This window comes from Ixodes scapularis, unplaced genomic scaffold, assembly GCF_016920785.2.
Source record: "Ixodes scapularis isolate PalLabHiFi unplaced genomic scaffold, ASM1692078v2 PGA_scaffold3__209_contigs__length_174095766, whole genome shotgun sequence".
Classification (NCBI taxonomy): Eukaryota; Metazoa; Arthropoda; class Arachnida; order Ixodida; family Ixodidae; genus Ixodes; species Ixodes scapularis.
This window is the reverse complement of record NW_024609868.1, coordinates 56,433,002-56,460,753: the sequence shown is the minus strand read 5'-3', so window position 1 is coordinate 56,460,753 and position 27,752 is coordinate 56,433,002. Positions and strand designations below refer to the sequence as shown.

The window sequence follows — 27,752 nt, the reverse complement described above, 5'->3', positions numbered from 1 at the left end:
AATCGGTGTAGCACGAAGCCACAAGAATGGCAAGGTGAAGCGAGGCGGGACAGACGGAGTTGTGCTGGAACGTTCGGTGATCACTTCTTGAAGGGATCGTCGTCGCCCGACGCTGAAATGGACATGCGTAAGCGGCGTTCGTCACAGCTGCCGTGTGGTTTGGAAAACGCAAAATGTGAGTACACACTGCCTTGCTGTGCTTCCCTGGCGTTAATACAAAAACAAACTTTCTAAACTCGATTGTTTTACCGGTTCTCCCACCTTGTGGGACGGTCGGACTCTGCTTATTGTTACTACCTCTCGTGAGCCAATGAGGAGTTCCAGCGACGGTGTCACCGCCCTGGCGGCCGGTCGCCGAAAGAGAACGAAGGGGATAGGTTCGCTGGGCGTTGGTTTTTGTGTAAATTCGTTGGCCGCGAACGTAGGCTTATAAACTTCGGCAGCAAGAATATTACGCGGCTCTAGTGTTCCGGTACGAGCAACAGAGGTGACACGATCTGCTACGACTAGCTGCGACCACCCGCCGCAGCGATGCAGGCGTCGAAGTAGAGCAACCTGTGTACTACGCAGTCAGTCGCCATCGCCCGACGCAGCTCGTTTGGCACTCGGGGCTTTCCGCCCCGGGTTCTTCACTTGTACTTGGAACCGAGTATTATTTCCTGTGCTTGTGTATGTGCTCAGTGGCTAGATATGGACCTCATAGAGTAGTTCTTCAGACTCAACATCGACTCAAAGTTTACGGCGGAGGGGCTTGCAGCAACGCTTTCGGTTGGTGCACGGGTGCGACGGGTGTAGCCCGAAACAACCCATTCCCGTTTGAACCCGTCCCGTTTTGACCCATTCCCGAAACGACCTTCCCGTTTGAATCCGTCCCGTTTCGACCCATTCCCGAAACAACCTTCCCGTTTGAACCTGTCCCGTTTCAATCCGTTCCCGAACCGCCTTCAACTTTGAACCTGTAGTAGCCAAGACATTTTACGTTTGAATTCGTCCCGTTTGAAACCGTTAATTGGTATAAAACCCCGCGCATCTCAACCTCTTCGCAAAAAGTGTCCATCGTTCTAACCTTGGTTTGCGCAGTTTTTCTGCTTAAGAATATGTCCCGAAATCATGTTAATGCAATTAATACAAAGGTGCAAGCGAGCAATTCAGTTATGTTGTGATATATTTTTGCTTGTAAACGTATTATTGAAATACGCAATACTTTCAGACAAGCTTCAAGAAAATATATTTCTACTTGAACCACTTAAAATGTTTCTTTCAAGATGGTCCCCAAAATGTGTAATTACAAAATGGACTATGTACACTGCGCGACAACGTTACCACGAACACGATCTTGGCGATTGCCAAGATCGTGTTGTGTTGTGAGCAAGGAGAACAGACACTGGACACTTGAACCTAATCAACTGTTAACGAGCAATACAAACTAACCAAACGACGGCCGAAGCGGGAAGGTTGTTTCGGGAAAGGGCGAAATGGGAAAGGATGAAACGGGAAGGTTGTTTTGAGACGGGTCGAAACGGGAAGGAACAAACGGGACGGTTGTTTTGGGAATGGGTCGAAACGGGAACCACCTGGTGCGACGACTACACGGATAAATTTTAAGATTGCTGCTAGCAAGGTGGGCCATAGTCGCTTTATGTTGACACGATTTTGAGTGTAAGTACTCAGCTCAAAGGCGAATCTATCGCGTTTTCAATCCACCTTTGTTTTTGTTGTTGTTTTTAGCACGCACGACCGACTGCTAAGCAAATGCTTGTATACCGATCACGGAGTTGCCTTACATTGTGGAACGCCTAATAAAAAGTCATATTCGTTCAGCGACAGAATTTTCCTTTCGAGTGACCTTCCTTGATTGATGACTTCTCCCGTACTTTAGTGCTTTAATCAACACGATCGATTAAGCTTCCTTCCCTAGTTAGGACATTTTTGTGCCACATGTGGCACTAATGCTTGGCACGATGTATGCCACTGGTGGTATTGTGAATTGGTTTACTTCCAAAGCTAACAGTGTGACAGGTCGGACCATTCGATTTGCTAAAAATGTGATGATATGGCAATTTCGTCTCATAACTAGCGTTTTACGTTTAAGATTGATAAGAAACGTGCCCGTGTGATGATTCATGTCTACAGCATAAGCTTTGCAGATCCAGAATGGATATGCTATAGGCTACAGCCTCAAGATTTTTAATAGACCAAATTGGTGATTACACGGCAATAAATATTGTGGTGGAAAACTGCCCATTGACTCGGTGAGTTTTGATCGTGACCATTGGTGTGCTGTTGGCGAATTAGGTAATGGCACACCTTTTCCAGGACCATCAGGGTTCAAGGGACATTGCATCTAGATGTGCTTGAATATCTTTATTTCAAGGTTCAATGGACCCCTCTGCATCATTACAGGAAGGCAGTCTCAAGCCACAACAAACAGCAGTGAATATACAATGCATAATAACAGGCACCAGTTTCCAGGCGTATAGTCCTCAGAGGCCAATTTGAGCCTAAAATTGTTTTTGTTTTGTTTAGATAGATTGCATTTGGTCTATAATCCGCAGGGCCCGATCTCCGCACCCAGTGCATAGTCCGCCCAGCTGGTGCGTTGCGTCTTTGTGCTTTTTTTCGTGGGTGGCATTTTCTTCAGAAGTTCTTCGGCGAACGCTATTGAGCCTGAAGAACTGCTCTTGAGGCCCATATCCAGCCACTGAGCACACACAAACACAGAAAATAACACTCGGTGCCAAGTACAAACGAAGCACCTGGCGGAAAGACGTGAATGCCAAACGAGCAGCATCGGGTGACAGCGACTGACTGCGTTGCGCCCCTTCGACGCCTGCATCGCTGCGGTGGGTGGTCATAGCTAGTCGTAGCGAGATGATCTTCACTTGAAGCAAGAAATCTTGCCATACCATAGTCAAGATATGTGTGCAAGTGTTCGACGACGTGGGCTCTCTCACGTTGGTACAGTTGACATCAAGATAGGTACATATCAACAATATTGCGTGTTTGAGGCTGAAACTATGACGCATAATTATCTAAACCTAGATTTCTCGGTCTACGCTACAAACATTTTTGTTGACGTTGCTTAGGTGATGTAACCATTCAGGCCTCGCATTAAATGGTGTTGCGAACTCTTCGGTTGTGTATGAAAACCTATTTTTGCCATAATAAACAACATTTTCAAAAGGACACGTGTCTTCTGCTGATACATATCTTCTAATTTACAATGCAGATGCAAACAGAAAATCAACTGCGTACATCTACCACTTAGCATAAGCACCTTTTGCCATTCATTCCTGAGCACACTCAAATATCAGCTTAGGTTGCTCTTGTTTCAGAAGCTTTGCCCTATTCTGTAAAAAGAAAACAGTTAAAAAAGCTTTACCTTCGTTCTCCTCGCATTTAATACAGACTTGTTTGTCAGCAGATATCACCATGGCACATACAACTCGAATGACCGATGAGACTATTGCTATTACAATGAAGCTTTCCACAAGAGCCAAAACGAGGCTTGTAGGGGTGCACAAGCACATCGAAATGAGATTGGCGCTTCCGGGGCTTGTTTACATTATGCATAAAAACAGGACGATCGGCGACCAGCTGATCACAATATAACACCAAGGATACCGATGTTTCGACACATAGAACGCAGGATAAAGACCTCAATCGTCCCTTGTATATGCTGTAGTTGTCATACTTTCCATCCAACCGCTTTTTAGCACAATTAACTAGAACAACCGAAGAGTTCGCAACACCTTTTAATGCGAGGCCTGAATGGTTACATTATGGTGTACTAGAAGACTGGGCAGTGTAGCGAGCGCCGGCGGAGGGCGGGCTCTTTCAGCGATGACCGGATCGGTGGCCGCGAGAGGGCGCAACGTGTAGTAGGCGTGCTGCCGGAGTGCGGAGCACAGGCAGCTGTAGCGCTTGGCTGGCTTGGCGTTCCGCACGGGTTCGATTGTTTCGTATTGTTTGGCTGACTCTTTACGGTATTCTTTATTTCTGCTGTTTCACATATTATTTATCACACTAATTCGTTGCCAAATGCTTTGCCCGAGACGTGCATCTTCGGGCAGGACGCCACAGTACACATCGCGACACTGCTAGCGCGAACAAGACATGGCGCTTTCTCGCATTTACTTCGAAAGAGTATTAGTGAGGACGAACTTTTATCACCTGCATTATAGAGCCGAATGAGCTTTTTTTCCAGCAATTAGAACTTTGTTGAGATCCTTTGGTTTCTCATAGAAAAACCGGCGATCGCTTGTTCGCGCTAACAATGTTGCGTTCTGAATAGCTGCGGGAAATCCATCCCCCAGGGAAACGTTCGGGAAGTCTCTTGAAAGAGACGTCCCAAGCGTGTGTAATCCCCTGGATAACGTACGATAAGCATGCTGATGGCATGATGCCTAAATAAATGTCTGCTTTTGTGACCCCATAATTTCGCTGTCACTGTAGTTGTGATCAATGAAATCCGTGGTTGAAGCGCACTACCCTAATGAATTGTTTCAACGTTTAAGAAAACAAAATGGGGCTTACAAAACGGATTATATCGTCTACTTCCGTAGGCTGCATGGAGGTGCCACTGTCGACTTTCGCAACTACTTCCCCGGCTTTCGAAGGAATTTCCAGCACTAGCCTTTATCGTATTTTTTTGTTACTACGTAGGGTCTTCAAACAGGACTGTGCGAATAGTTAGGGAAATGTATCCACTCGCCAGCTCTGGTAGTAACCACAGTGTATAAATTCTTATTTATCCATTGAGCACCAGCTATATTGATATGTGTAGGCATAAGGGCACACAGATAAATTTTTAATTATACACTGGGCGTTAGCGCACAGATGAGATTAATGAGGTGTACCCAAAGATTCCGGAGGCGATGGTACTTGGTTTTCCCAAGAGCTCGGGAGAGGGGGGCTCCCGAGCTTCCCCGTAGTCGGCGCCTATGGCGTTTTGTACCTCTACATTCTCCAACGTGAGGTCATGATCTTGATGAGCTTCGACATCTTCAGGATAAATGACATTAGTATATTCCGCTGGGCCATATGACCTTTCAATTTTCTTGCGGTTAAAAAAAGAGGCCTCTTAGCACCTCCTCCTTGAAGAGACGGAGTGCTGGGCCAACCCTCATCTTTTTAAAGCCGTTAGGAAAAAAAAATTGCTGATGTGAGGCCATAACCTTTAATGTCATATTTTCAGTCACTTCTCCAAGCCTTTCTAATGCAGTCAGCGTGCACAGGACCCTTCGGTGTGTCCAGACCAGTGTCTATAAAACCGATTTAGCAGATACTTTAGAATGCAAAAAGTCAGAAAAAAAAAAAACAAAAAAAAACGTAGAGGACGATTGTCACGACTGCCTGAATTACATGAAGCAGAGTCTCCCTGTCACTCCTTTTAATGTTGCGGGACGACGACTGACGCCGATCGAACTCGAGAGGGGCCCGAAAAAGGGAACGGGCTTCTTTGCAGGACCGGTAGCCACTGTTGCAACCCGGCACTGGCCCCAGGAATTGAGGTTAGGGAGGGGGGGGGGGGGGGCATTGAGAATATAAGAGTCGTTGCGAATTAAAGGGGTGCTTTCGGAAAAACAAGGGGGGAGTACACCCTCGTAGAGGGGTGTAGGGAAATCACTGCTCCGACACAAAACACGTCCCGTCTCTCTTGTCCCGCCGTTTTTCCGTCATTGCACGCGTTGTCTACATCCCACTGAACGGCACCGATCACCAATCCATTTCACTCAACCATTAAAAAAAAAAGAAACTGCAGCAAAACAAGGCGACGACGCGAACCACGCGATCACAAGCAGTACGACCACACGGCAATCCGAGCGGGAAGGAGCACGCCTGTTACCCGCAGCGCCCCCTGGCGTCCTTGCGCGCCGTCATCGCTGCGCCAACCTCCTCCCTCCGTTGCTTCTCGGCGCGGACGACACACTGCCCAGTTCTAGTACACCATAGTTACATCATCAATGCAACTTCAACGAAAATGTTTGTAGCCGCAGACCGATAAGTTTCGTTTTAGATAAAATACGCGTCATAGTTTCAACGCGCGAACATTGTTGATATGTACTTTTCTTTAGACCCGCGTACACTCGGTTCAACTTGATGACAGCTGCGCCAGCGTGAGAGCTCACGTCGAACACTTGCACACATATCTTGACTATGGCAAGATTTCTTGACTTTGACTGGCTTGACCACTTCATTTGTAGTATCACGGTAGGTCTTTGTTGAAGCGATGATCGTCTCGCACACGGCAACAAACAGAGAACGACACGCTTTGTTTAATTTATACGCTACCGGTCTATGGGCGTCGCAAATCTATCCCCCTCTTGTCCGCCATGTTGGATCGATCGGAGCGCCCCCTATATTCGCTAAAACTCCTCAATTGGTGGTGTTTGAGAGAGTAGAGTTTTCGCAGAAAATCCAATGCAGATTTTGGGCCTAGCGGGCGCGTGCTCAATCCATGTTTTGAAGTGAGAGCACGAGCTGCCGCTAGCAATACGAAGCCCTAGCGTACGACCGTGCGTACGACTAAAAAGGAAGTTTTAGTTGATCGTTGTCCAGGGCCCGCTATCGCTACGGGCGGGCGCTTTAGAACATGCACCGAAGTGGCAGCGCGAGCACCCGCCACCAATAGTGTGGTCTGAAACCACACGCTCTTGAAAATCGGTCGAGTTGGTTATGCATAGTTATACGAAGAGGGAAATAGCGCCAAACGTCTGTGTTTTCATCGTTCTTTGTCCTCCGTACTTTTGGCGCTGTTTCCTTCTTCGTGACTGAAACCACGAGCTACTAAAATTCTGTAATATATCGTATGCTGCGGAAAACGCGCCCAGCAGGCTTGTGCTCAATTCATGCTTAAGCATGAATTTAGCACTTTGAATTCGAAGTGACGTCACGATCTCTGACTATACCCCCGTTCACCCTTAAGCTGGGACTAGAAGCGTCGCCTTCACGAGCTCGCTGGCTTCCGTAGTGCTTTTGTTGCACGTGCCTACGCGTTCACACTTGTGTTAGCAAGGGCAGAAAGCGAGCGCTGAAGGCGGAGCTTTTAGTCTCAGCTTAAGGGCAACTCCGGTCCATACTTACGATTTTGGGATTATGGCAGTTTTTAGTGCAGTCAGCGTCCCTGAATCGCAAGCTGTAATTGTTTTCTCGTTATTTTGCGTAATCTTAAAGATATCGGCACCTCAAAGTTTTGTTTTGGGGCGTGGCCAACAAAACCGAAATTAGCCGCTCGAGGCCCCGGCAACACTGAAAATCAGGCGCTATGTGAATGATGACGTCAGGATCGTTCTCGTTCAACGAGTACGCAGGCCGACCGGTACATACCCCTGTTTCGCTAGCCGTCTAAAGATAGAAGGTAAGCTGATTCCGTTTTAATTATGTATACGTGGTAGGTATTCAGCATATGTAGCAAGAGTTAGTGCGTATACCCAAAAGCTAGCGACTGGAAAACCCGTGAACTCGTACGGTGCCGTAGTCGGCGGCCGCCGCCGTGCGTGCGCTATGCTGTACTCGTCGCGTGTATACCCAAAAGCTAGCTACTGGAAAACGACTGAAGTCGTTCGGTGCCGTACTCGGCGGCTGTCGCCGTGTGTGCGGCCTTCCGTAATCGTCGCTAGGCCTAAATTGTCATCGGGGCTCCTTGGATCGAGCGGCGTATGTACAGTACTGGGGGCCCTCTCCCTTTCGCGCTGCGGGTAAGTCCCAGACACGAAGCTTTGAGGCTCCCCGGCGTGGGCCGCGGCTCCCCAACACACGTGTGCTGTGCTGTACACGTCTGTTTTTTCGTTCTTTTTTCCTCGGGCGCGTAAAAGTCAAAGTCCAAAGTCACTCGTCGAACAGCGTTCACCCACACCTCCAATTTCCGGTCCGTTGGAAACTTTTGAAAAAGCACCTCCGGGTTGCACAGCGGGTTGTTTGAGCAGCCCGTACGAAAATGTCAGATTCAGGTCGGAATGAAAAATGCCGGTTCCGCCTAGACCCAAAATTGGAGCACCAGTTTGTATCCAGCCTGGAACCGCGCATTTCCAGCTCCAATTTTAAACCCAGGCGGTGCACCGCCGGAATTCCCGCTGCGCTCATCACTGGACTCTACAAACGAATTTCGTGTTATGCCCTTAGCCGTTACAAGCGAGAGATCGTCGCGATTTCAGACCTAGGTGGACTGGGTTTGAAATCGCGATGAGCTCTCGCTTGTAACGGCTAAGGGCATCGCGCGAAAGACTTTTGTAGAGTCCAGTGGTGAGTGCAGCGGTAATTCCGGCGGCGCACACGGTCGTCCAGGCGTCGTCATTAAACACGGTGCATGGAACACACAGCACGCACAAGCACATTATCCAGTGTTGAGTGCATCGGGAAGTTCCGGCGCGCAAGCGGTATCCGAGTTGTCCAAGTATTGTCACCAAGCACACCAGCGCATGCAGGTGCCGGGCCAAACTGCAATGGGTCGGCAGCTTCACACTATATAAAGATTCAAAGTCGAGGTAAGTGGGTATTCATCCAGGGCAACGATGGGCACGTCAGTATCCGTGCGCCCGCAGCGCGAACGTCGCAGCCGGGCGAGCGCTGACTAACAGTCCGACAAGAGCGAAGAACAGAACTAAACTGACTAACCTTTCGGCGCTGCGCTGCCGCCGACTGCAACGGACAACAAAGCCAGGCGCGCGCGCGGAGAACGCCCGCTCGCAGCGCCTGCTTAGCGGATGCGCCTGTCGCTAACACGTGGCCTGCGAGAAACCGCAGAAATTCTCCGCCGACACCCCCCTTCCCCCCCCCCCCCCCTTCCACCCCACACCTCCCTCCCCTCCTCCAGTCACGCATGTGCGCGCCCGCTGGTTGGGAGCAGACTCTACTGGAACAAGGGGGAGCGGATCGGATCCACCGAACACCGTGCGATTCCAGCGCGTTGCGTCTCCCTGGATCCGACTGGTTACTCCCAGAATCGCGCGGATCGGAACCGTCCACAAGTTTAGAATCCCGCGGAACCGAACTGGAACTGCTCCGATCTGAGATTTTCGTACGGGAGCCCACAGCGCTACAAGCTGTATTAGGCATCTTTCGAAAAACAGCTGGGCAGTCTTGGGCGCACCGAGTTGCTCGCTAAAACGAGTCTTGGTGTCCTCACAAGCAAATAAACAAAAGGCTAAACCGAAGCTACACGGGCTACAGATAAAAACAACGACTTAACACGCCAATCACAACTCGAAGTAGAGGTGGCAGCAGCTCAAACAAACGTCCGGACCGCAGGAAAAAAAAAAAAAAAAAAAAACGATACTGACGTCACGGCTCAATGTCGCTTTAGCCATCGGCAACCCGCTGGCCGCCCGCTAAGGAGCAGCGGCTCGCGGCGGGTCGCATTTTTATGACCGGCATTAGTTGAGAATGTGGCGTCCCACGGGCGTAACATTTTGGCTGGGGTCGTATTTTGTGTCAGTTCAGCGATACCAGTAATTTATTTCATTTTAAGTTTTGGCGGGAGTTTGCGTAACTTACTCTAAAAACACCATTTTTAAACCTATAAACTCAAGTGCTTTGAGGCATTTTGGTGTGCCCAGCACGGGTCAGAAATAGCCCAATACTAGCCAAATAGCCAACTACCACCTTTTCCCGCCAACTGCAAATAAAAATAGCCCAATTTGGCTATTTATAGCCCAACCTGGCAACCCTCCTCCAGAGGAGCGTTGCCAACCTGGCAACGCTCCTCCAGACAGCCGAGACGTCGTGACCCTATCGACCAATCAGGATTTTCGCGTCGCGTGGGCTTTTCTGGCACGGCACCGAGGCTGGCGCGACACGAGCTTCTAGGGTGATTTCAGATAAGATCGACCAAAGGGTGGCTGGTCGACATTTTTAAATAAACTGATGTTTTTATATGACATTGTCTAGTGTCTGGTATAAACGAATCCACACTTAGTTTTGACCAGAAAAAAAATTTGGAGACAAGAAAAATCGTAAGGCAGGGAGAGGTGGACAGTTGCAATAACGCGCACTGATGGAGGGGGCAAGTTTGAAAGTGAATAATTAAAACAATAAAATTAGGAGAATTTTAAAACTTTTTACAAACAAACTATGGGTACAACTTGCTTGTAATATAAAGTAATAATATTTATTAAAAATTTATTTAGTTTTCTAAAAATTGCCGAACATGCCTGCTCGAACGACAAATGGCAAACTTTGGAAATCTGTATCTCATGAAATAATTTAATCATTATTACATAACTTGCAGACATTATTTTACTAATATATGGCTATTATTGAAAAAATAAATAAGGTATCTGATTGACACAATAGTTACAATATATTTAGGCAAACATGGGAAAAAAATCAAACAAAGAAAAATTCCAATGCGAATAAAAAAAAAAAACACCACCTTCGATTTTTTCAAATTTTGGTACCCTGTTATACTCTATTTCGGCATTCATTTCTATTAAAAACATGTTGCATCATTGCACTGTGAAAGAAGAAACAACTCCCCAAAGTAGGGTCCTTTTTCAAAGCCTACACTTAGCAGTGTCCTATACAAGAAGTGACTCTGAGTTCCAGTTTCATGAAACTTGCACAAATCTTTTATATACATTTATTCAGATGAGGTCATTGATAAAAAGAGCGATCGGTCACACAGTAAAAGGGAGGAGAAACTATATACAGCATTTTACATAAGCGTACAAAGTGGTATCATATTAGAGACTAATGATTTGAGAAAAGATGATGCAGTGTGAAGTTGTACCTTCCGGTATATTTTACATCTAGAGGAAAATAAATAACTTTACTTCCACACACAAAAACAAAGATATAATAGTAAGATATTTAGGTTGGCTGTGTATTTACGATTACAAACAATTTCAGGTGACGGATGCCATAGTGCCTAACTGGAGCAGCTTCGATGCTCTCGGTGTATGAATGAATCGTGGCAAGCCGATATATTTTATCCTGCTCGAGGATAACATTTTGGGATTTTTTTTATAGTGATCAGATAAAAATTATTAGTAACCACCAACAAAAACAGTAGGTTAAATACCCCGTGAAGAAAAATGTGATAAATAAGATGTCCCTGCATTCAAAATGAGCAGTCCTTGGGAAATCAAATTCGGCACTTTACGCTAAGGTTTTCCTCGCTGTACCCATTTAATAAAGTTGCTTCCAAGCAGATCCGACTGTCCGTGCTACATATACGTCACAGGTCCCTTCTGTTGATGACTTGCTGAGCCGCCACGCGTGCCAAGACTGAATGCCAGGGAAGGCGCGCACCGTCAGCCACTCTTCTTTTTTTTGTTCACGATACCGAACAACCTCATTTTCGTCCAGATATACAAGATGCAGGCCTTTCAGTTTCTTTGATAGAACGCTCACCATTGTCCTGGCCGTCTGAATTGCGCTTACTGAACGTTCTCTCAGGTTGTTCAGCGTGGCCTGGTGCTTCACGAGTCCGCCAACTCCGTCATATGCATTTTTCCCATGTCCAGATGCAGAAAATAACCACTGGGCTTGTGGGCAATCGTCCTTTGCAAATTGGTGAAGTTGGTAGCGATTCTTGAAATGACTGGCGGCGCCGTCACTTACGTACGTCACGTACGAGTATACCGCAACGTTGTCTTCAACCCACTCCTTCACTTTTTCTAGAGCCAAGCAAGCGTGAGCGGCGTCGTGACACAGGTCCTCACTGATGATGGCAAAGCTGCTTGTAGATTTTCTTGTCGTCACCACACATGTAAATATCGAAACTTGTTTTTTTTTCCAGTGATATGCTTGCACTTCGTCAGGAAGCACGATGGTCCAGTTTTCAGCAAAGTCAAAATGAAAGACAATGCTCCAGCGTTGCATGCACTGTTTTTCATCGTAGATCGCTTTACCTTGCGTTTGCCGGATATGGTTGTGAAGTACCCAACTTCCAACCGTCACTTGGATGACTTTTAGGAAAGTCTCAGGTTCCAAAGTTTTTTTCACAATGTCGCCGGACTCCCATGTTGCAAGCACAATCTCTTCATCCTCCGGGATATCAAGTTCCTGGAGTGTAAGAAACTGGCCTTTTGGGCAGTGATCACAGTATCCTTGAAGGCACAGTTCTGTTGCTGGGTCGCACAGAAATGCCGAGTTCATTTCACCAGTGTTGAATGTTGAGCCTGTAACGTTCTCTAGAGCGGCAATACAAAGATAATAATTGGCGCAGCGCACACAAACGCACACTTCCTGGTGTGGAATACATTGGACCCATCTAGGGCGCAACGAATAAAATTTCGTTAGCCCAACGCCGGAATCGGGATGCTTGTCTTTGTATATACGGAAGGCCTCTCGTATTGAGCGTGTCATGAAGCGCTTTGGCACGAACGTTTTCTCTCCGTTGAGCATGACAGAGATGACGTCCTTCTGGTTGGGACTTTGGCGCGAACATTGTAGCTCGTCTTTCGTGAAGTACTCTAGGGCAGCAGACAGGTTCTCAGGGCTCACCTTGCACCTCGTGTAAGGATCCGGCTCATACCACACGCCATGCTTTTCCTTGAGTTTTCGGGATTTACTGATGAGGTACATTGAGGCCTGTGGAATCATCTTTTGAACCTCATTCTTCGTCAGTGTTGACGGCAGGAGTGTAAGCAGTTGACAACGTTCCCGGAGAGAGGTGGCGGTTTCAAAGGCCTGCCGAAAGTTGTCCACCCACTCAGTGCATGTGGAGCATGTTGGTTCGGACGACCCCGATCGTGCGTCCCTGTCGTACGCAATACGTAGCCTTGAGCGTATATTCTTGACAGCAACCTGCTCCAGTTCTGTCTGCTTTCTCTTGACATAGGCAGGCCTGTCCCGACTTCTTACGACGCTTGGTTGTCTCAGCGGCGACACATCTGTAGGTAGTATGCTGCGATTTAGATCTTCAATTGCTTCTTCAGCTGGCACAAATATGTCAGGGCACTGTTCTGAGCTTCGCATCGAGATCTCCTTAGTGATGTGCATGAAGCAATGGTAGCACAGGTAGTCCGTCGCACTCACTTTGGTGGAACAGTCAGGCGGAAGAATTTGCTTCAACGAGTTAAGGTCCAACTCGCCAACACTTCGAAAATTCCGCTGCTTTGGTATAGTCTTTTTGTGTTTGCAAAAGTAATCTGCACAAAACACTCGTTCGGAGCTCCAGGACGTCTTCATAATGTATACATAAATAATAGAAATTAAACCCCAACTGATGGCATATAATTGCCAAGTGAAAGAACTACTGGCTGCACAAGTGACAAGTCCGAGGCTGAGGAGCTCACTCACTGCAAACGTACATTTGAAAAGAGAGGTCACAACTGAGGCTGTCGGCAAAGCTTGATCCACGTCAAAGGAAGAAAGAGGGAAAGTCTCCAGACAAAAAATTGTGGTCAGCGGCCTTCGAAAAAGACTTTCCGGAATCGCACTGTCGTCCCTCCACGCGCTGATATGAAAGCACCCGAGCTTCTACCACGTGGTTGATGACACAGCCTGAGCCATGTCGGCGACCGGTTCGCGAGGGGTTGGCGGTGGGGTTACGTTGATGGTCACTCGGATTAGCCCTTGCTGTACTGAGCTACCGCCTGCAGTGCCTTATCGCCGGCTGGTGTCAACAACGAGAACACACACACCCTGTCTACACCAAAACTACAAGCGTTCACCGCACACGCGTCGCCGCCGCTTTTAAGCTTTTGTGAAATTGCTTTCTTTTGCCGCGGAGAACCGCCTTATCTTAACTACGCGCCTGAAATCCTTCCAGGCGGGCGTACACAATATCAAGCGTTTCGAGAAATGCCCGTGGAGTAGAACTATGGGAAAATTCGGAGCCCGCGATGTCGATATCGTCGCCGTTGTGTTAGTACGCCGTCGCGTATTGCAGTCCCCCGTTGGGGGAGGGGGGGGGGGGGCGGTCTTACTACGATAACATGGCGACAGCGTTTACACTCTATGTATTTACGCGAGGCTCGAGTATTTGGGGATAATGCTGCCGGTTGGTGTGCCCCTTTGTGCCTGATATCGCCCGTGACGCTAGCGAGTGAGATGCCGACAGGCATGACTGCTCAGTAAACAGGCGTCGGCGGCCATGTTTTGCTGGTTGAAGCGAACCCCCTTGTCCTTGACAGCGAGCGGGGAAATGCGAAAAAAAGATTGTATCGGCCGTTTTGCCAGAACTAGCGACGAGTGTCGTCTGCGGTTTCCGGCAACTATTTTGCCATAATCGTGAGCTTAGCGAGGAAATGATTTTTGCTAGCCACAGAACACTACCACGCAGGAAGGGGATGCTTGAACATGTTTTTGTTCTGGATATATATCAGGGATATATATGAGAGAGAGAGAGAGAGAGATGAAGGTAGAGCGGAAGAGGGAATAGCATATAGTGTCGCAGGAGAATAAAGTAAACAAAGTTCCTAGTGGCCGATGGCTGCATGATCTTTTCTCGGATCACTAGTCCGTAATATGATACCTCTTTGTACACAATAGTTTCTCCTTAATTTAAGTGTGTGAACGATTTCTTTAGTTATCATTGGCCTCATCTGAATAAAAATATATAAAAGATGTGTGTTGGTTTCATGAAACTTGAACTCAGAGTCAGTTCTTGTATAAAACACTGCTAAGTGTAGGCTTTGAAAAAGGACCCTACTTTGGGGAGTTGTATCTTCTTTCTCAATAAAATGATGCAACATGTTTTTAATGGAAATGAATGCCGAAATAGAGTATAACAGGTTACCTAAATTTAAAAAAAAATCGAGGGTGGTGTTTTTTTTTTATTCGCATCGGAATTTTTTTTTGTTTGATTTTTTTTTCCATGTTTGACTAAATATATCCTAACTATTGTATCACACAGATACCTTAGTTATTTTTGAAATATTAGCTATATATTAGTAGAATAATATCTGCAAATTATATCATAATGATTAAATTATTTCATGAGATACAGACCTCCAAAATTTGCCATTTGTCGTTCGAGCAGGCATGTTTGTCAATTTTTAGAAAAATAAATAAATTTTAAATAAATATGATTACTTTATATTACAAGCAAGCTATACCCATAGTTTGCGCCTAAGACGTATTAGATTTCTCCTAACGTTATCGCTTTAGTTATTCGCTCTCAAACGGGCCCCCTCCATCAGTGCGCGTTAATGCAACTGTCCACCACCTCATGCATTACGATTTTTCCTGTCCCCAACTATTTTTTCTAGTCAAAACTAAGTTTGGATTCGTTCATACCAGACACTAGACAATAACATATAAAAACATCAGTTGATTTGAAAATGTCGACTAGCCATCCTTTGGTCGATCTTATCTGAAATCACCCTCTAAACGATATCGAGTTTTCGCGTCACGCCGGCTTTTCCGGCACGGCACTGAGGCCGGCGCGCCTTTTCTTGCACGCCACCGTGGCATGCGCGCCACGAGCTCCTTAAAGAGGCACTGACACATCAAAATTATATATATTTTTTTTATTATCCGAAACGATTGAAAACGATGCCGGGACATTTCCCTCAAAATTCAAAACTTGGGAATTTAGTATTTGCAAAGTAAAAAAATAAGACTCCAAATATTGCGGAGTCGTGCGAGTCGACTTTCTTTCACGACTCCGCGCTCCAAACCGCGGTTGCCACCGCGACCCGAAGTGAGGAGGTGGGGAGCGGGAGATAAGGGCGCCGGCGGACCGGGAAAAACCGGTTTTATTCCGTGCGAGCGGTGCCGCCTGCCCAGGCGGCATGTTTTCCGAGGGAGGAGAGAAATCCAGGAGGCGACATCACATCGGACTCCGATTTTCGGTGTTTCAAAAAGAAGGGCCGTAGTGCGTCCGCAATTGCGTTAAGAGAGATAGAGAAATTGGTTTATTAGAAAGGTGAAGAAGTTATCCCGCTGAGAAATTGCGTTAAAAAACATGTTTCACAATTGCCGTTATTAAATGTTGTAGAAATGTCGCCTACAGAGCTTCTATATTTCATTATTTTTGACGTCAGAAATCAAAAGAAACGAGGAGGCAAGGAGCGGGAGAGAAAAACGCTAAAAACAAAAAGGCGCGCGCGACCGTAAACGTTTTTTTTTTTTTTTTTGATACGGTATTTTTTTTTGCTTCTATGACTAAAATTTGCATCGTTTAAAACAAAACAAAAAAAAGCGATTTTTGGGGTGTTAGGGGTGCTTAATCAAAATTTGGATCTCACAAAAATAAGGCAGCAGGAGTGTTCAACGGGGCGCCACGAACCCCAAAACCTCACTCATAAAGCGATATCTTGAACGGATGGATTTTTGTAAAATAAGGATGCAATGGAGTGAGAATCGCGACGTCGCGTTTCCTGCAGAATAGTTTAGGAGGAGGGGAAAAGGCCTTGCTTCTCTCCCTCTTCGCGACCTCGTGGAGTCAAAGCGAGAAGAGGAGGAAACGAGAATCACGACGTTTCGGGCCTTTTCGGCCGTTTTTAAGTGCGCTCTTCTTTCGCAAAAATACGACTATCCGTTGAGATACCGCTTCACGAGAGATGCTTTCGAGTTTGTGGCGTCCCGCCTAGCGTTTCTGCGATGTTATCTGAAATCAAAATTTCGGTTCAGCATCCTTTTAACCCATTGCCTACTAGTAACACGTGTCACTCGTGCAACCTTTAATCAGATAGTTGGATGAACACTGAAGGGAGGGATGAAAACGATGACAATCGTTTTCATCACTCCATCCTACTGAACGCTTTCAGCGCTATCACACTGTGAAGAACTGCTGAAGATGACTAGAAGATCAGAAGTCCTGATTTGGGGCAAGTTACCACACCTGATAATCAACGAGATGTTTTTGTCTCATTTGGGGCAAATCGACTTTCTAAAATTAAGTTTTGCTGTATGTTTCTTGAAGAAAACAAAAATGAGTAGGCAAGGGGTTAACGCTGTCGCGTTAAAATATCAAGCAACTGATTTTTAATATGCATACATGCATATTGATTTACCACATAGAGAGATAAAATAAGAACGCTGACGAGGGTGTTATTCCACTGCAAGCACGAACCGTTTGTCTTTTTAATGCGCATTACGTTATTTTTAGACACGTACTCAGAGTATTCTGGAACACGAATTTAGAATATTATTATATGTGCATAATTGAAATAGTTTTATTTTTTGTTGGTGTAAAACTGAGTTTTGTCATGGACAGTGGGAACATGAGGGAACAACGCGACGCGCATATCGGAGCGCAGCTTTGTTTGGAAATGTATTTGAGGGTGCAAAGTGTTTAAGCAAAAATCGAGTCGCGCCGCTTGCCGAGCGGCGTAACCACACTAACCGCCGCTGATGCGATTGACGTGGCCGACTCCCGCGCCACCAGGTCAATGCGTCAGTAGTAGTAACCACTGATCTCTATGTCTATTTGCTGGATCGCGTTTGACCAGCTCCGCCTATGGACCGGAATGCGGTCACTGGCGGCCATCTTTAGGTAGAGTTATATCATCTCTAGCCATCATAGTAATATGGCGGACAGCGCAATGGCGGCAGGGTGCCATAAAATAGCCGTGGATCTAGTACACTGTACCGTGGGAGATATTTCGTGCTTGATTAAAGTTGTTCGACGACGCAGATTCTTGAAACCCGGCGTGAACGGTAGCCTCATCTTTGAGGGCCCGGAGAAAGTTCTACGAAAGCGCAGCACCGGGGGAAAACAGCGCAGCTCGCATCAAAAGCAAACTCCGTACCGGCGTCTGCTTTCGATGCTAATTTTGATGCGACTTTCGATGCGAGCTGTACAGCTTTTCCCCCGGTGCTGCGATTTAGTGAAACTTTCACCGGGTCCTCAAAGATCGGGCTACCGTTCACGCTGGGTTTCAAAAACATGTTTCGTCAAACAATTTCAATCAAGCACGAAATATCATCCACCCTATTTTGACGGCAGCCTGCCACCACACCTGCCAAAACGCTGACTGCCATGGATGGATGACAGTGGCTGCAGGAGCTGTACCTTGGCTAGAGGTAATATAACTCTACCTAAAAATGGCCGCCAGTGGCCGCATTCGCAGAGCGGTCAAACGCGATCCAGCAATTGTCATTGAGATCAGTGGTAGTAACTATGGTTGCGCCGCTTAGGAGTGCGATGAGATGCGCTAATTTCTCACGCGTTTCACGCTTTACTGTCCTGGATTAAAATAATTCTTCATGACTGCCTGCAAGGCCAAAATTACTGTACTGGGTGATTGTATCAAATGACTGGCTGCAAGGTTAAATAACTGCCTGCAAATTTCAAATGGCTGTACTAAATTACTGCCTGGAAGGTGCTCATTTTATTTACATCACTCCCCAATGATGGCGCAGCCAGGATCTTTACAGTTGAACTTCGGAAGTCCAGCCGAGGTCTGGGCATTGGGATCCTCAGAGTCGGCTCAAATTCCAACGGAGAAAAAGCCTCCTGCTTTGTTCGGATTCACGAGCTGTACCCGCAGCAGCCGGCCCAGTTAAGTGGTCAGCTGCAGATTGGAGACGTCATTCTCAAGGTCAACGGCGTGCGGCTTTTCGGGAAAAGTCCGCTGGTGAGTCGCAGCTTGCCTTCTTTGGAGCCCTTTCTATTTTTAGCGTAAAATTACATTCATGAAGCTGAAGTGAAGCGTGCCAGAATTTGCTTTTTATGATGCTTAGGGCGGATAGGTCGAGTTTGCTCTGTAAAAAGAGGATCTGAAAATCTACTTTGCTTGGCTGAAACTGTAGCTTTGGCTGTGGCTGCAGCGAAGGATAGAAGCGCAAGCTATTCTCCGTTTGCCCTTAAGCTGAGACTAGAAGCTCCGCCTTCAGCGCGAGCTTTTCTACCCTTGCTAACACGCAGGCACGCGCAACCAAAGCGCTACGGAAGCCAGCGAACTAACGCTGAAGGTGGAGCTTCTAGTCTCAGCTTAAGCGTGAACGGAGTATTGCCCGCGCTCCTGGATTTGAGACGTACTTGGATATCCAGCGCGAGCGCTCGTTCTCCGGAAGAACGTTTGTCTTGTACAAGTTACTTAAAAAAAAGTAATCGATTACAATTAAAGTTACTATTTGTTAAGATTATTCAATGAGAGTACGTGATTACTTAAGAAAAGAAACGTAATTGACCGTTGCTCGAAAAAGTAACCTTTACGTTTTCGATTACTTCAATGTTTCTGAACGACGGATTTTTTGCCGGTTTGAAAACTGATCTTTCGTACTGTTCTTTGTTGAATTAATTCCCCAAATTATAAGCTAGTTACATTCTTAATTCACCAATTTTGGTTACGTACCCTCCTCTCGGATACTTGGTTCGATGATTTATTTGCTAGAAACTTGTAAAAACAAAGGGGACTGAAGCACGGTGTAGGTTGGAGTCGGTGTCCGCTCCGTTCCTCGTAAGAACTGGTTCACACAGCCCCGTTTTCTGACGTTAAACGTTACAAAAGATAGCGTACAAGTCACCTGGACATCTGTGCCTTCATATGAAGCGTGGCTACCAGTTCAAGGAAATAGCTGAACACTGGACAATCTAGGCACGAATGTTTCGGTGACTTATACGTAAGGTAAGAAAACGGTGCTCCGTTAACTAACCAGCCTTAAAACTCGATTACACATTACAATTTGATCGATAGACCGAAATACAACTGCCAATATTTGAGTGTTCCACACAAGCACGGAAGAGGGAAGATTATTATTCTTAGAATATTCGAGGACGTATTCGGAACCATGCTGCAAACATGCGAAATTGAATTTATCCACAACACATTTGATTCCGCAATAGTCCCTGACAAGGTGAAAACGGCAGGGAGAAGCTTCGGTTGTCCCGCCTCCAGCGCGAGATTTCTACTCTCCTCTCTTCGACAATTAACTCTTCGGCGTCTTGTTTTCCTCGAGCGCGGCCGTGCTGCCCAGTCCCAGTGGAAGGCACGAAGCCTCTGCTGGAGGCCGGGTGTTCGAAAAACGCGCCGTTTCGTTCTCATTCCGTCTGTGACTATGCGGCGAGAAAGTGAGGGAGTGGAAGAAAGCGCGCGGGAACTTCAGAACGCCGAGCTCTGGTTCGAAGGATTAGTGGGTAGATCTAAAGCTAGCTAGCTGCCTTTGTCACCACTGTACTCGTCGAACGCGTTGGAACCCGAGCGCTAAACTTTAGCGTTCCACGTCATAACGCGAACAAGCAACTGCAAACTTTTTGTTCTGTTTGTCTTCTAAAAAAAAAAAAAAAAAAAATTAAACTAAGTGCAATACCTTGCCCACCAATCATTTCGAAGTAAAATGTGAAAACGGGCCGATGACGTATTCGCGCAAGCAGTGCCGTGCAGTATACATACGCTTGAGAAATACAGAAGAACAAATTAGGTTAAAGTTGGTGATGCGCCTGCTGGAAGCTTCGATGGGCGACCTAAGTTTTGCTAAGAAGCTTGGTTCCGAACAGGCTGAATCTCTTAGCGAAACCTCTACTGTCAGACTGAGTATAAATAAAACAATTAATTGTGGAATCCTTGCACATTTCGCGTTTGAGCAAACTTGCGTGAAGGAAACACTTGAGTGGTTCGTGGTCTCAAATGTGGGTGACAATTTGTAATTATTTCTCGGCATTGGAACACACTAGAGAAATGATTTAAAATGAATGGTTTGCATTGACGTAATTGTTTTCTCGTGCCGCATTTTGAATAGCATAAAAGGTCTTCCTGATATTAAAATGCGAAGTTTGCCTATTTGCCTTTTTTGCTAAATTACTTGTACTCTTAGAACGGAGACATAAAATTCGAGAGACATTTAGGTTATTTTGTTTCTGAATAAAGTTTAAAGCTTGCATGTTTTCTCATTTTTTTTATTTACGATATTTTACCGTGGCGGGCGTGCTTCCTTTTTTTTCCATTTTCAGCAAGCACTCGAAATTCTTCGAGCTACGTCAGGCTTGGTGAAACTCACCATCTACAGGCCTTTAGTTGACCCTAATGCAGCACAGAATGTAAGTAAAACTGATTTGCCTACTTTTTGTTTACCTAATTGGAATGTGTGTAGATCTTATACGTGTAGTGCCGCACTGTTAGAGGGAACGAGCAATCACCAGTTTCTTTTTGTTTCTCTTTTTATAAAGTACAATTGCGGTGGGAGGTATCATTTGCGGCATTAAACTAAGAGGTAAACACAGTACCCGCCAATATAAAACTCACAAAAAGCGTGAATGTTGCGTTCATACAAGCTGTTTCGCACAGCGTTTAATACGCACATACAGGAAACTGGTTTATTACTTAAAAAGCCCTCACATTTTTCTTACACAAGACATGAAGCGCTTTAGCGATAAGCCAGCTTCGTCGTTTTTGTGCTAATCCTTTTGAATTAGGTTGTAGTGCACTTAATTCATGGTAGGAAGCACAGCGAGCAGGCACGTTAAACACATAATGATAGAATTATCTTTTTTTTTTTTTTTTAATCTTGAATGCCACTCTATGGCCATAAACCAAACGCACTTTAGAACAAGCGAATTTGTTGAAGATCGCTCGAGTCGTCAAAATTCGTTCTTGTCTTGTTTGCTTGCATCGTTTTATCGCTCTCAGGATTCCCAGTGGAAGCGGTCGAAATCTCAATTGGAAATCACATGTTACAAGACAAGTAATATCTGTCTGCAAGAGTAAAATGACTGTACAAAATAACTGCCTGTAAGGTGTTTATTTTCTTTCCATCACTCGGCACTGTTGGAGCAGCTAAGCTTTTCACAGTTATTTAAGCATCGAGAGTCCAGCCGGGGTCTGGGCGGTGGGATCCTCAGAGTACGCTAAAACTCTAATGGACAAAAAGGCTACTGCTTGGTTTGGATTTACAAGACGAGTAATCTAATAATCATATTATAATGTAGCCAGGCGTTGCGACGTCACTGGTTGAAAGCACATCACGCGGAAGGGCTTACAGGAATCAATGAAGACACGGAATATTTCTTGTTTCTCTCTTCTAATGCCATTTACATGAAATTTAATCACTATAACCCAGATATTGTTTTTTTGAAAAGTGCGCGCCTGCGACGACAATAATTCGAAGTCGTCATATTTTGGGGCGTGCGATCGGAGAACCTAAGGCATGCAAGTGCTGCGTCACCGTTTGGCGAGGACGAGGGTCAGATCGCTCGCTTTGAAGTCAAAGTAATGCTCAAAGTAATGGGGACCGTTATTGTTGCTCTATTGTGCTGAAATTGTGTGATCAGGCCTTTACATCCTAATCCAAGTCAGGCCATTTAAGTCGAGTTATTGTAAAGTTCAAGCTCGATGCTTCCACACAGGACAGCGTGAAGACTGAAAATGTCGAAGACTGTTCCGAGGACTCGTCCAAGTACCTGGAAAGTCTCGACACGGCTATGTCGGAATCCACCTGCGCTCCGCTTAGTTTCCACCAGCAGGACAAGCAAGACGATAATCACAGTGACCTCGAGTCGTCAGGTTCAGCCTGCTCACTCAGGCTTCAGGAGGTCAACGCTCCGGAGACAAGGTTCCCTCCAGGATCATCATCGACGACGAGTGATGTCGGGAGCAGCGACAGCGACCACCTGGTCTCAGACCTGAGTGCGTTAGATAGTTTGGCCAGGGACTCTGAAGTCTTCCGAGATCCCGGTAGCGATTGTTCCCACGCAAGCGGCAACGCGGGAGGCCCGGAGTGCTGCAGGCGCCACAAGTCGGTAGACGTGTTCAAATCGAAAGAGAGCAACGACTTGTTAGGGGACACGACTGCGAGATGCTGGTTAGAGCGGCACGCGAGTGACATGGTGCGCAGTTGTTGCAACGGCGTTGTGTTCGGGGACGAACCTGCTGGACCAGGTTTGACGAAGTGGCGAGGCACAGTGCTTTCCGAGGATGCGGACGAGTCCATAGAGGGTCGCAAGGACATCGCGAAGAAAGAAGCAGCCCCCGAGTCTACCTCTGCTTCCCCTTTAGAGGTAATTACGTAATTCTGATTCGTTGATTTTATGAAGACTGCAAAAGTGATAAACAGGATAGGGAAGCCAGGGAGTGCGAGCGCATCAACACGTATATTTGTTATTGGCACCCATCAGACCACACGATAAAAAGAAAGTCATGTAACTAAGGTAAAAACGGATCTTTTAACAGGTTTTCCTGTTCCTCTCAAAGTGTAATGGTAAAATGGGAATCTACAGCGTGTATACCGAAAAAAAAAGTGTTTCTTTCCCCGAAATTATAAACTACGCATCGCCGAACGCTCAATCTCCTCCCAAACGTAAGATGTCAGCATGTAAAACTGACCATTATCTTATTAAAAGATTATTTATAAACAATTTTTGTTAAACATTTGAATAGAAAAAATGGTGACCGACGGAGTATACGAATACATAGAACGGAATGGCGTCAGTTACAGTGTGAAAGGTACCTAGTTTCCCATTCACAATTTTAGAAAATCGCTCTTAAATTTTCAATAAGATTACGATTACATCTGAAACCTTGGCATCTCGTTCGGACTGCTATAGCGGAGATTGGGCGTTCCGCGATGCGTAGAAAATTTGTTGCAAAATAAAAAAATAACGTACTTTTTTTTTTGTGGACACTTTGTACATGATTGAAAGCAATTCTATGGCATACTACTAGTGTGAGAAAACACTGCGCTAGTAGGATCGCTCTTATCACCAAAAAATTAATTTTATTATTACGCAAAGATGTGATTTTTTTTTTGTTCTTTCTGGAAACAATTATTTATTACCCAGCTGCAGTCACTAATATCGCAAGCATCTAAAGACGTCATTTTTGTTCGGTGTGCTCACATAATGTGCATTCGCCTTTTTGGCAGGTTTTTGTTTGACGGTTTTGCGTAGTTGATGCAAGCCTGCATGCAGCGTGCTCGCGCTTGTACTGTTTTCTAACTCCTCGTTTGGGGGCTTTTGGCTTGAACACATACAAATACTGCACGAGCGCTCTTCTGATGGGATATTATGTCAAGTGCTACACTCGCGCTCGCACATTGCGAGTGCAGGCTCCAACTTCACTGAGGGACAACTTCGTATGGCGTTTTCGAAGTGAAAGAAGCGCATAAATAACTTCGAGTTCGTTACTGAAAATGATAAATTGGTTTTCCTTTTAAGCGATAGTGTGTTGTCCCGAAGTAAAAATGCCTCTGAGAACAGGAACGCACGCCCGATGAAATTCCAAAGCCGCTCCGACATTGATACATCGTAGATACATGGTGTTCGCGGTCTTTTAACCATTTCTTTGGCGCAGTGTGGCCTGTGTTGTTTTTTACACCATTAAACACTTAATAATCAATCAATCAATCACGGTGCTCGCTGCAGACATGATGGCAAAATTATCTAAGGACACGCTTGAAGCAACTTCGAAGTATGTTTGCTTCATATTTGCTTCAAACATGGCTGCGGACATGTTTTGTAATTCCAAAGTGACAGACCAGTCGTAAAAGGAAGAAAGGTTGCAAACAGTTTCTGCAGACTGTATTTTGTATAATATAACAACAGTGCGACCGCGACCTAACATTTTTGTCTTGCTCTGGAATTAAAACTGAACAATTGTCTACTGTGTCTGAATGACTTCGGCTAAAGACAATTTTGGTAGTGCAGAAAAAAACACATACTAGGCCCGCCGTTATTATGCTGACAATCACACGTTGTCTTTTCGAAAGTTTGCACAACATAAGCGCTCAAAACAGTAACCTTGCAACTAAGGGAAAAGCTGAATACTACGTAAAAAAGACGGCTATGGTGACGTCTTTTCAAACGCTTGAAGTGGTAACTACGAACTGCGCTACGCACCCAGACGAAAGATCACACAAAAATGATCGGATGGTAAAAATACTGGGTTGTCATTACCATGCTGAAAGCGTGTGTGCGTCAGCTGGTACCCTCACAAGTTATAAATGACGTTATAAAATTAAAAAAAAAATGCTATAATCGTAGCCAGAGAAAATAATATGGTTACACGATGTTCATTCCTGCAGTTTGAATCCTTATCGAAGCCACGCGCTCGCCCCCCTGCGGTTTTCAGAACTTGCGTGATAGAAAGAAGTGTTTCGAAAAGGATGGCAGTGCGAACTCCGGAATGCAGTGGTGGCCGGTGTTCAAAACGAGCTGCGGGGCACTTTTTTGTTTTAACGTGTGTATTCCGGCGACACGTTATTTTCAGGTTGAATGCGTGTGTGTGCAACTGCAGCGCGGATGGCACACCAAGCTCGGTTTTAGCCTGAGGAATTGCAACCCCCATGCTCATGGCTCCCCAATGTCACCGGTCGTCAAGGCGGTACATCCGGGCAGCCTGGCTTCCAAAGATGGTCGCATCCTCCCGGACGACTTTCTCATTCAGGTCAGTTCGTGCATCCCTCGCAGTGGACATTTTTCAAAGTTATAAAGGCAGGCTGGAATTGTACCGGGTTTTATCAGTGGTACACAGTGAAGCGTTGTCATTTGCTGGGAACTTGTGCTCGAGGCGGAGCATCTGCTGGGTTCTTGACTTGTCACCGATTATAGTGAACTTTTTAGCGAATATAGTTAGTCCTATAGTTATCCGCTCGTCTTGGTCCTGAGAGGTGAGCATTTCCCGCAATCACATACTCAAGGATCAATGGCTTCTGTGTGCAAGCGGTGTCATCGAAACGTTTTTCGAATGACAGTGTAGTCTTCAAGAAACTAACGGTGTTAGTAAATTATACCAAAACCGGCAGACATAAAGCTGGAAGATATAACTTGTGCTTGTACCTTATTCTCAACGTTTATTTTCTTGGGAAACAAAGCAAATGTTTCCTTAACAGTACACACTCGTGACATTATAAATATGCTGCGTTATCATGTTTCAGGTAAACGACTATAGCTTACTCGGTTGCACAGCGAAGGAGGCCGTCGACTACATCAAGAGGTGCGGTGGAACGATTCGATTGTTGTTTATCAGGTAAACACTGCTTATAGTATTCTTGAGTTAGACTGGACTTTTATTGGTTTTAGAACTTGCGATGGGTGATTTGACTCACCCTTCATACGGGAGTGAGTCAAATTAAAACATTATTTACATAACATTTTGAAATATCGTGCCATTGCCCAGTAGGTTGGAAGCATTCTTACCAATAATTAAGAGTGGCCAACAAGTGGCAGCACAGTGCAAACACCCATCATTACGTCAAGAGTAGTAGCGCAAAAATGACTACGTACGTTACTTGAGCCATGCTCCAAAGAAGAGCGGCGTTTCGTCGTGTTTTTTTAGGCAGTGAAAGAGTGAAAGATATTGAAATTTATCGTCAAGCGAAGTAGTAGTATGGTGACGCTCGTCTGTCGCTCCATGAACGAATGGACTAGAAAGTTTCAAAACAGCGTGAGGTTTTTTAGACTTTTCTCGGGGTCCGAATAAGGCACACCGATGTATAACACCAAAGCCCATTGCAGCAGCGGTTCAATTCATTATAATAAAAGATCGCCGAGTGACTGTGGATGAAATAGGTGTATTTGTCGAAGTCAGTCAGTTTTCGCATCAAGTGATTTGCACATTTCTGGACCACTGAGGGGGCAATGGGATGAAATTGTCGGCCCGATGAACGGGTGCTTAGGCGGTGCATGAGTGACTAGGCACACAAGCGGAAGACACTCATCAGCAGGAATCTACTCACTTGTCATAAACTACAAAAGACCTGCATTCGGCGGAAAGGAGACTGTAATAAAAAATATTACAGATCTGTACAACTTGTTTTTAATACAATATGCGCAAAGAGAACTTTTTTTTTTTTAACTTGACTTACTCTTGTAATAGGAGTTGCGTATACTCGTTTACTTTTAAAATTAAAAACTACTTAGCCAAAATAAAACCCTTCCCGGCTTTTTCACTGCACCATAACTGCAGACATTACACACGTTTTTTAGAAGCACGTGAAAGCACTACGTATAACAAAGAAATCGACAAAGCATGTATTTCTAAACTGTCTCGAAAATTTTACCATGGCCTCCAAGGTATCGACATGGCGTAATATAATATTTCAACGATCAAAATAAAAGATGATTTGTGTCAATTATTATGTTCCATACTTTCCTGCGTGTTCCAGATGCCATGTTTACACAGCGCCGTTTCTTGTTTTTCAGAATCCACAAGAAATTCCATGTTTCTTAGTGCAAATAATGGATTTTGCTGAAAACACTGTTACTATCTGAGCGTGATAATAAAAAGAAATAAAGAAAAGCTAATTCCAGTTCAACGACTACTCGGAGCTTGTGCCAAATGTTTCAATATTATTTTTTTAATCCAGGGTGTAACTGCACATGCGTTTTGCGAGGAGAGTTTATTCGGAGAAAAATAAGCATCTAGAAATACTTCAAAAACTTCAGAAGGCTCACGTTGAAGGCCTGAAACGTACCTACATTTATCTACTGACCGACTTAGTAATGGTTCAATTTAAATGGCGGCAGTATAGTCCAGCCTTCTACTGCTCCACGTGTATTTGAAGCAAACTTTGGACTTTTCATCTTCCAAGAACAATCATCATGGAGTGGAGTGCATGTAAAGTCTCGCACAATGGGAAAAACCCATTTGTCGATGCAGTTTATGCGGCCGTGCTCAGCACACTTTGACCAGAGTAGCTATATTTTTAGAGGGACAATAGGACAAACGTTTATCTCCTTACCGCGAGAAATGAGGGCCTGGACAAACGGAATCCAGCACAGCCACATGAAACCGCCTCGTTGGATGGACCTTCGTATTGGTGGAAACTACACGAGAATCCCGCACCCAAAGACAAGAAACACAGTCTCGGCAGCTAGCTAATATCAGTTATGCACGACACAGTTATAGATACTATACGCGAATGAAGTCTTATATTTCAGTTAAATTAGATGAAACGATAAAGAAAAGCTTCGCCAGATTTTT

General features: G+C 45.5%; 1 protein-coding gene across 1 annotated transcript; it reads left to right on the top strand.

Moving 5' to 3' along the window:
- Positions 1 to 27,087, top strand: LOC8035261 (multiple PDZ domain protein). The gene is made up of 7 exons (XM_040212926.3): positions 1 to 175; positions 18,259 to 18,473; positions 20,789 to 20,875; positions 22,181 to 22,831; positions 25,038 to 25,214; positions 25,705 to 25,796; positions 26,972 to 27,087. The coding sequence occupies exons 1-7, from the start codon at positions 118 to 120 to the stop codon at positions 26,997 to 26,999; spliced, it is 1,308 nt and encodes a 435-aa protein (XP_040068860.2). The 5' UTR covers positions 1 to 117; the 3' UTR covers positions 27,000 to 27,087.
- Positions 27,088 to 27,752: the final 665 nt, after the last annotated feature.

Coding starts and splice junctions, on each gene's coding strand:
- LOC8035261 (XM_040212926.3), top strand. CDS start 118: ATGGACATGCGTAAGCGGCGTTCGTCACAGCTGCCGTGTGGTTTGGAA. Junction 18,474..20,788: donor TTTTCGGGAAAAGTCCGCTG/GTGAGTCGCAGC, acceptor TTCCATTTTCAG/CAAGCACTCGAAATTCTTCG. Junction 25,215..25,704: donor CGGACGACTTTCTCATTCAG/GTCAGTTCGTGC, acceptor ATCATGTTTCAG/GTAAACGACTATAGCTTACT.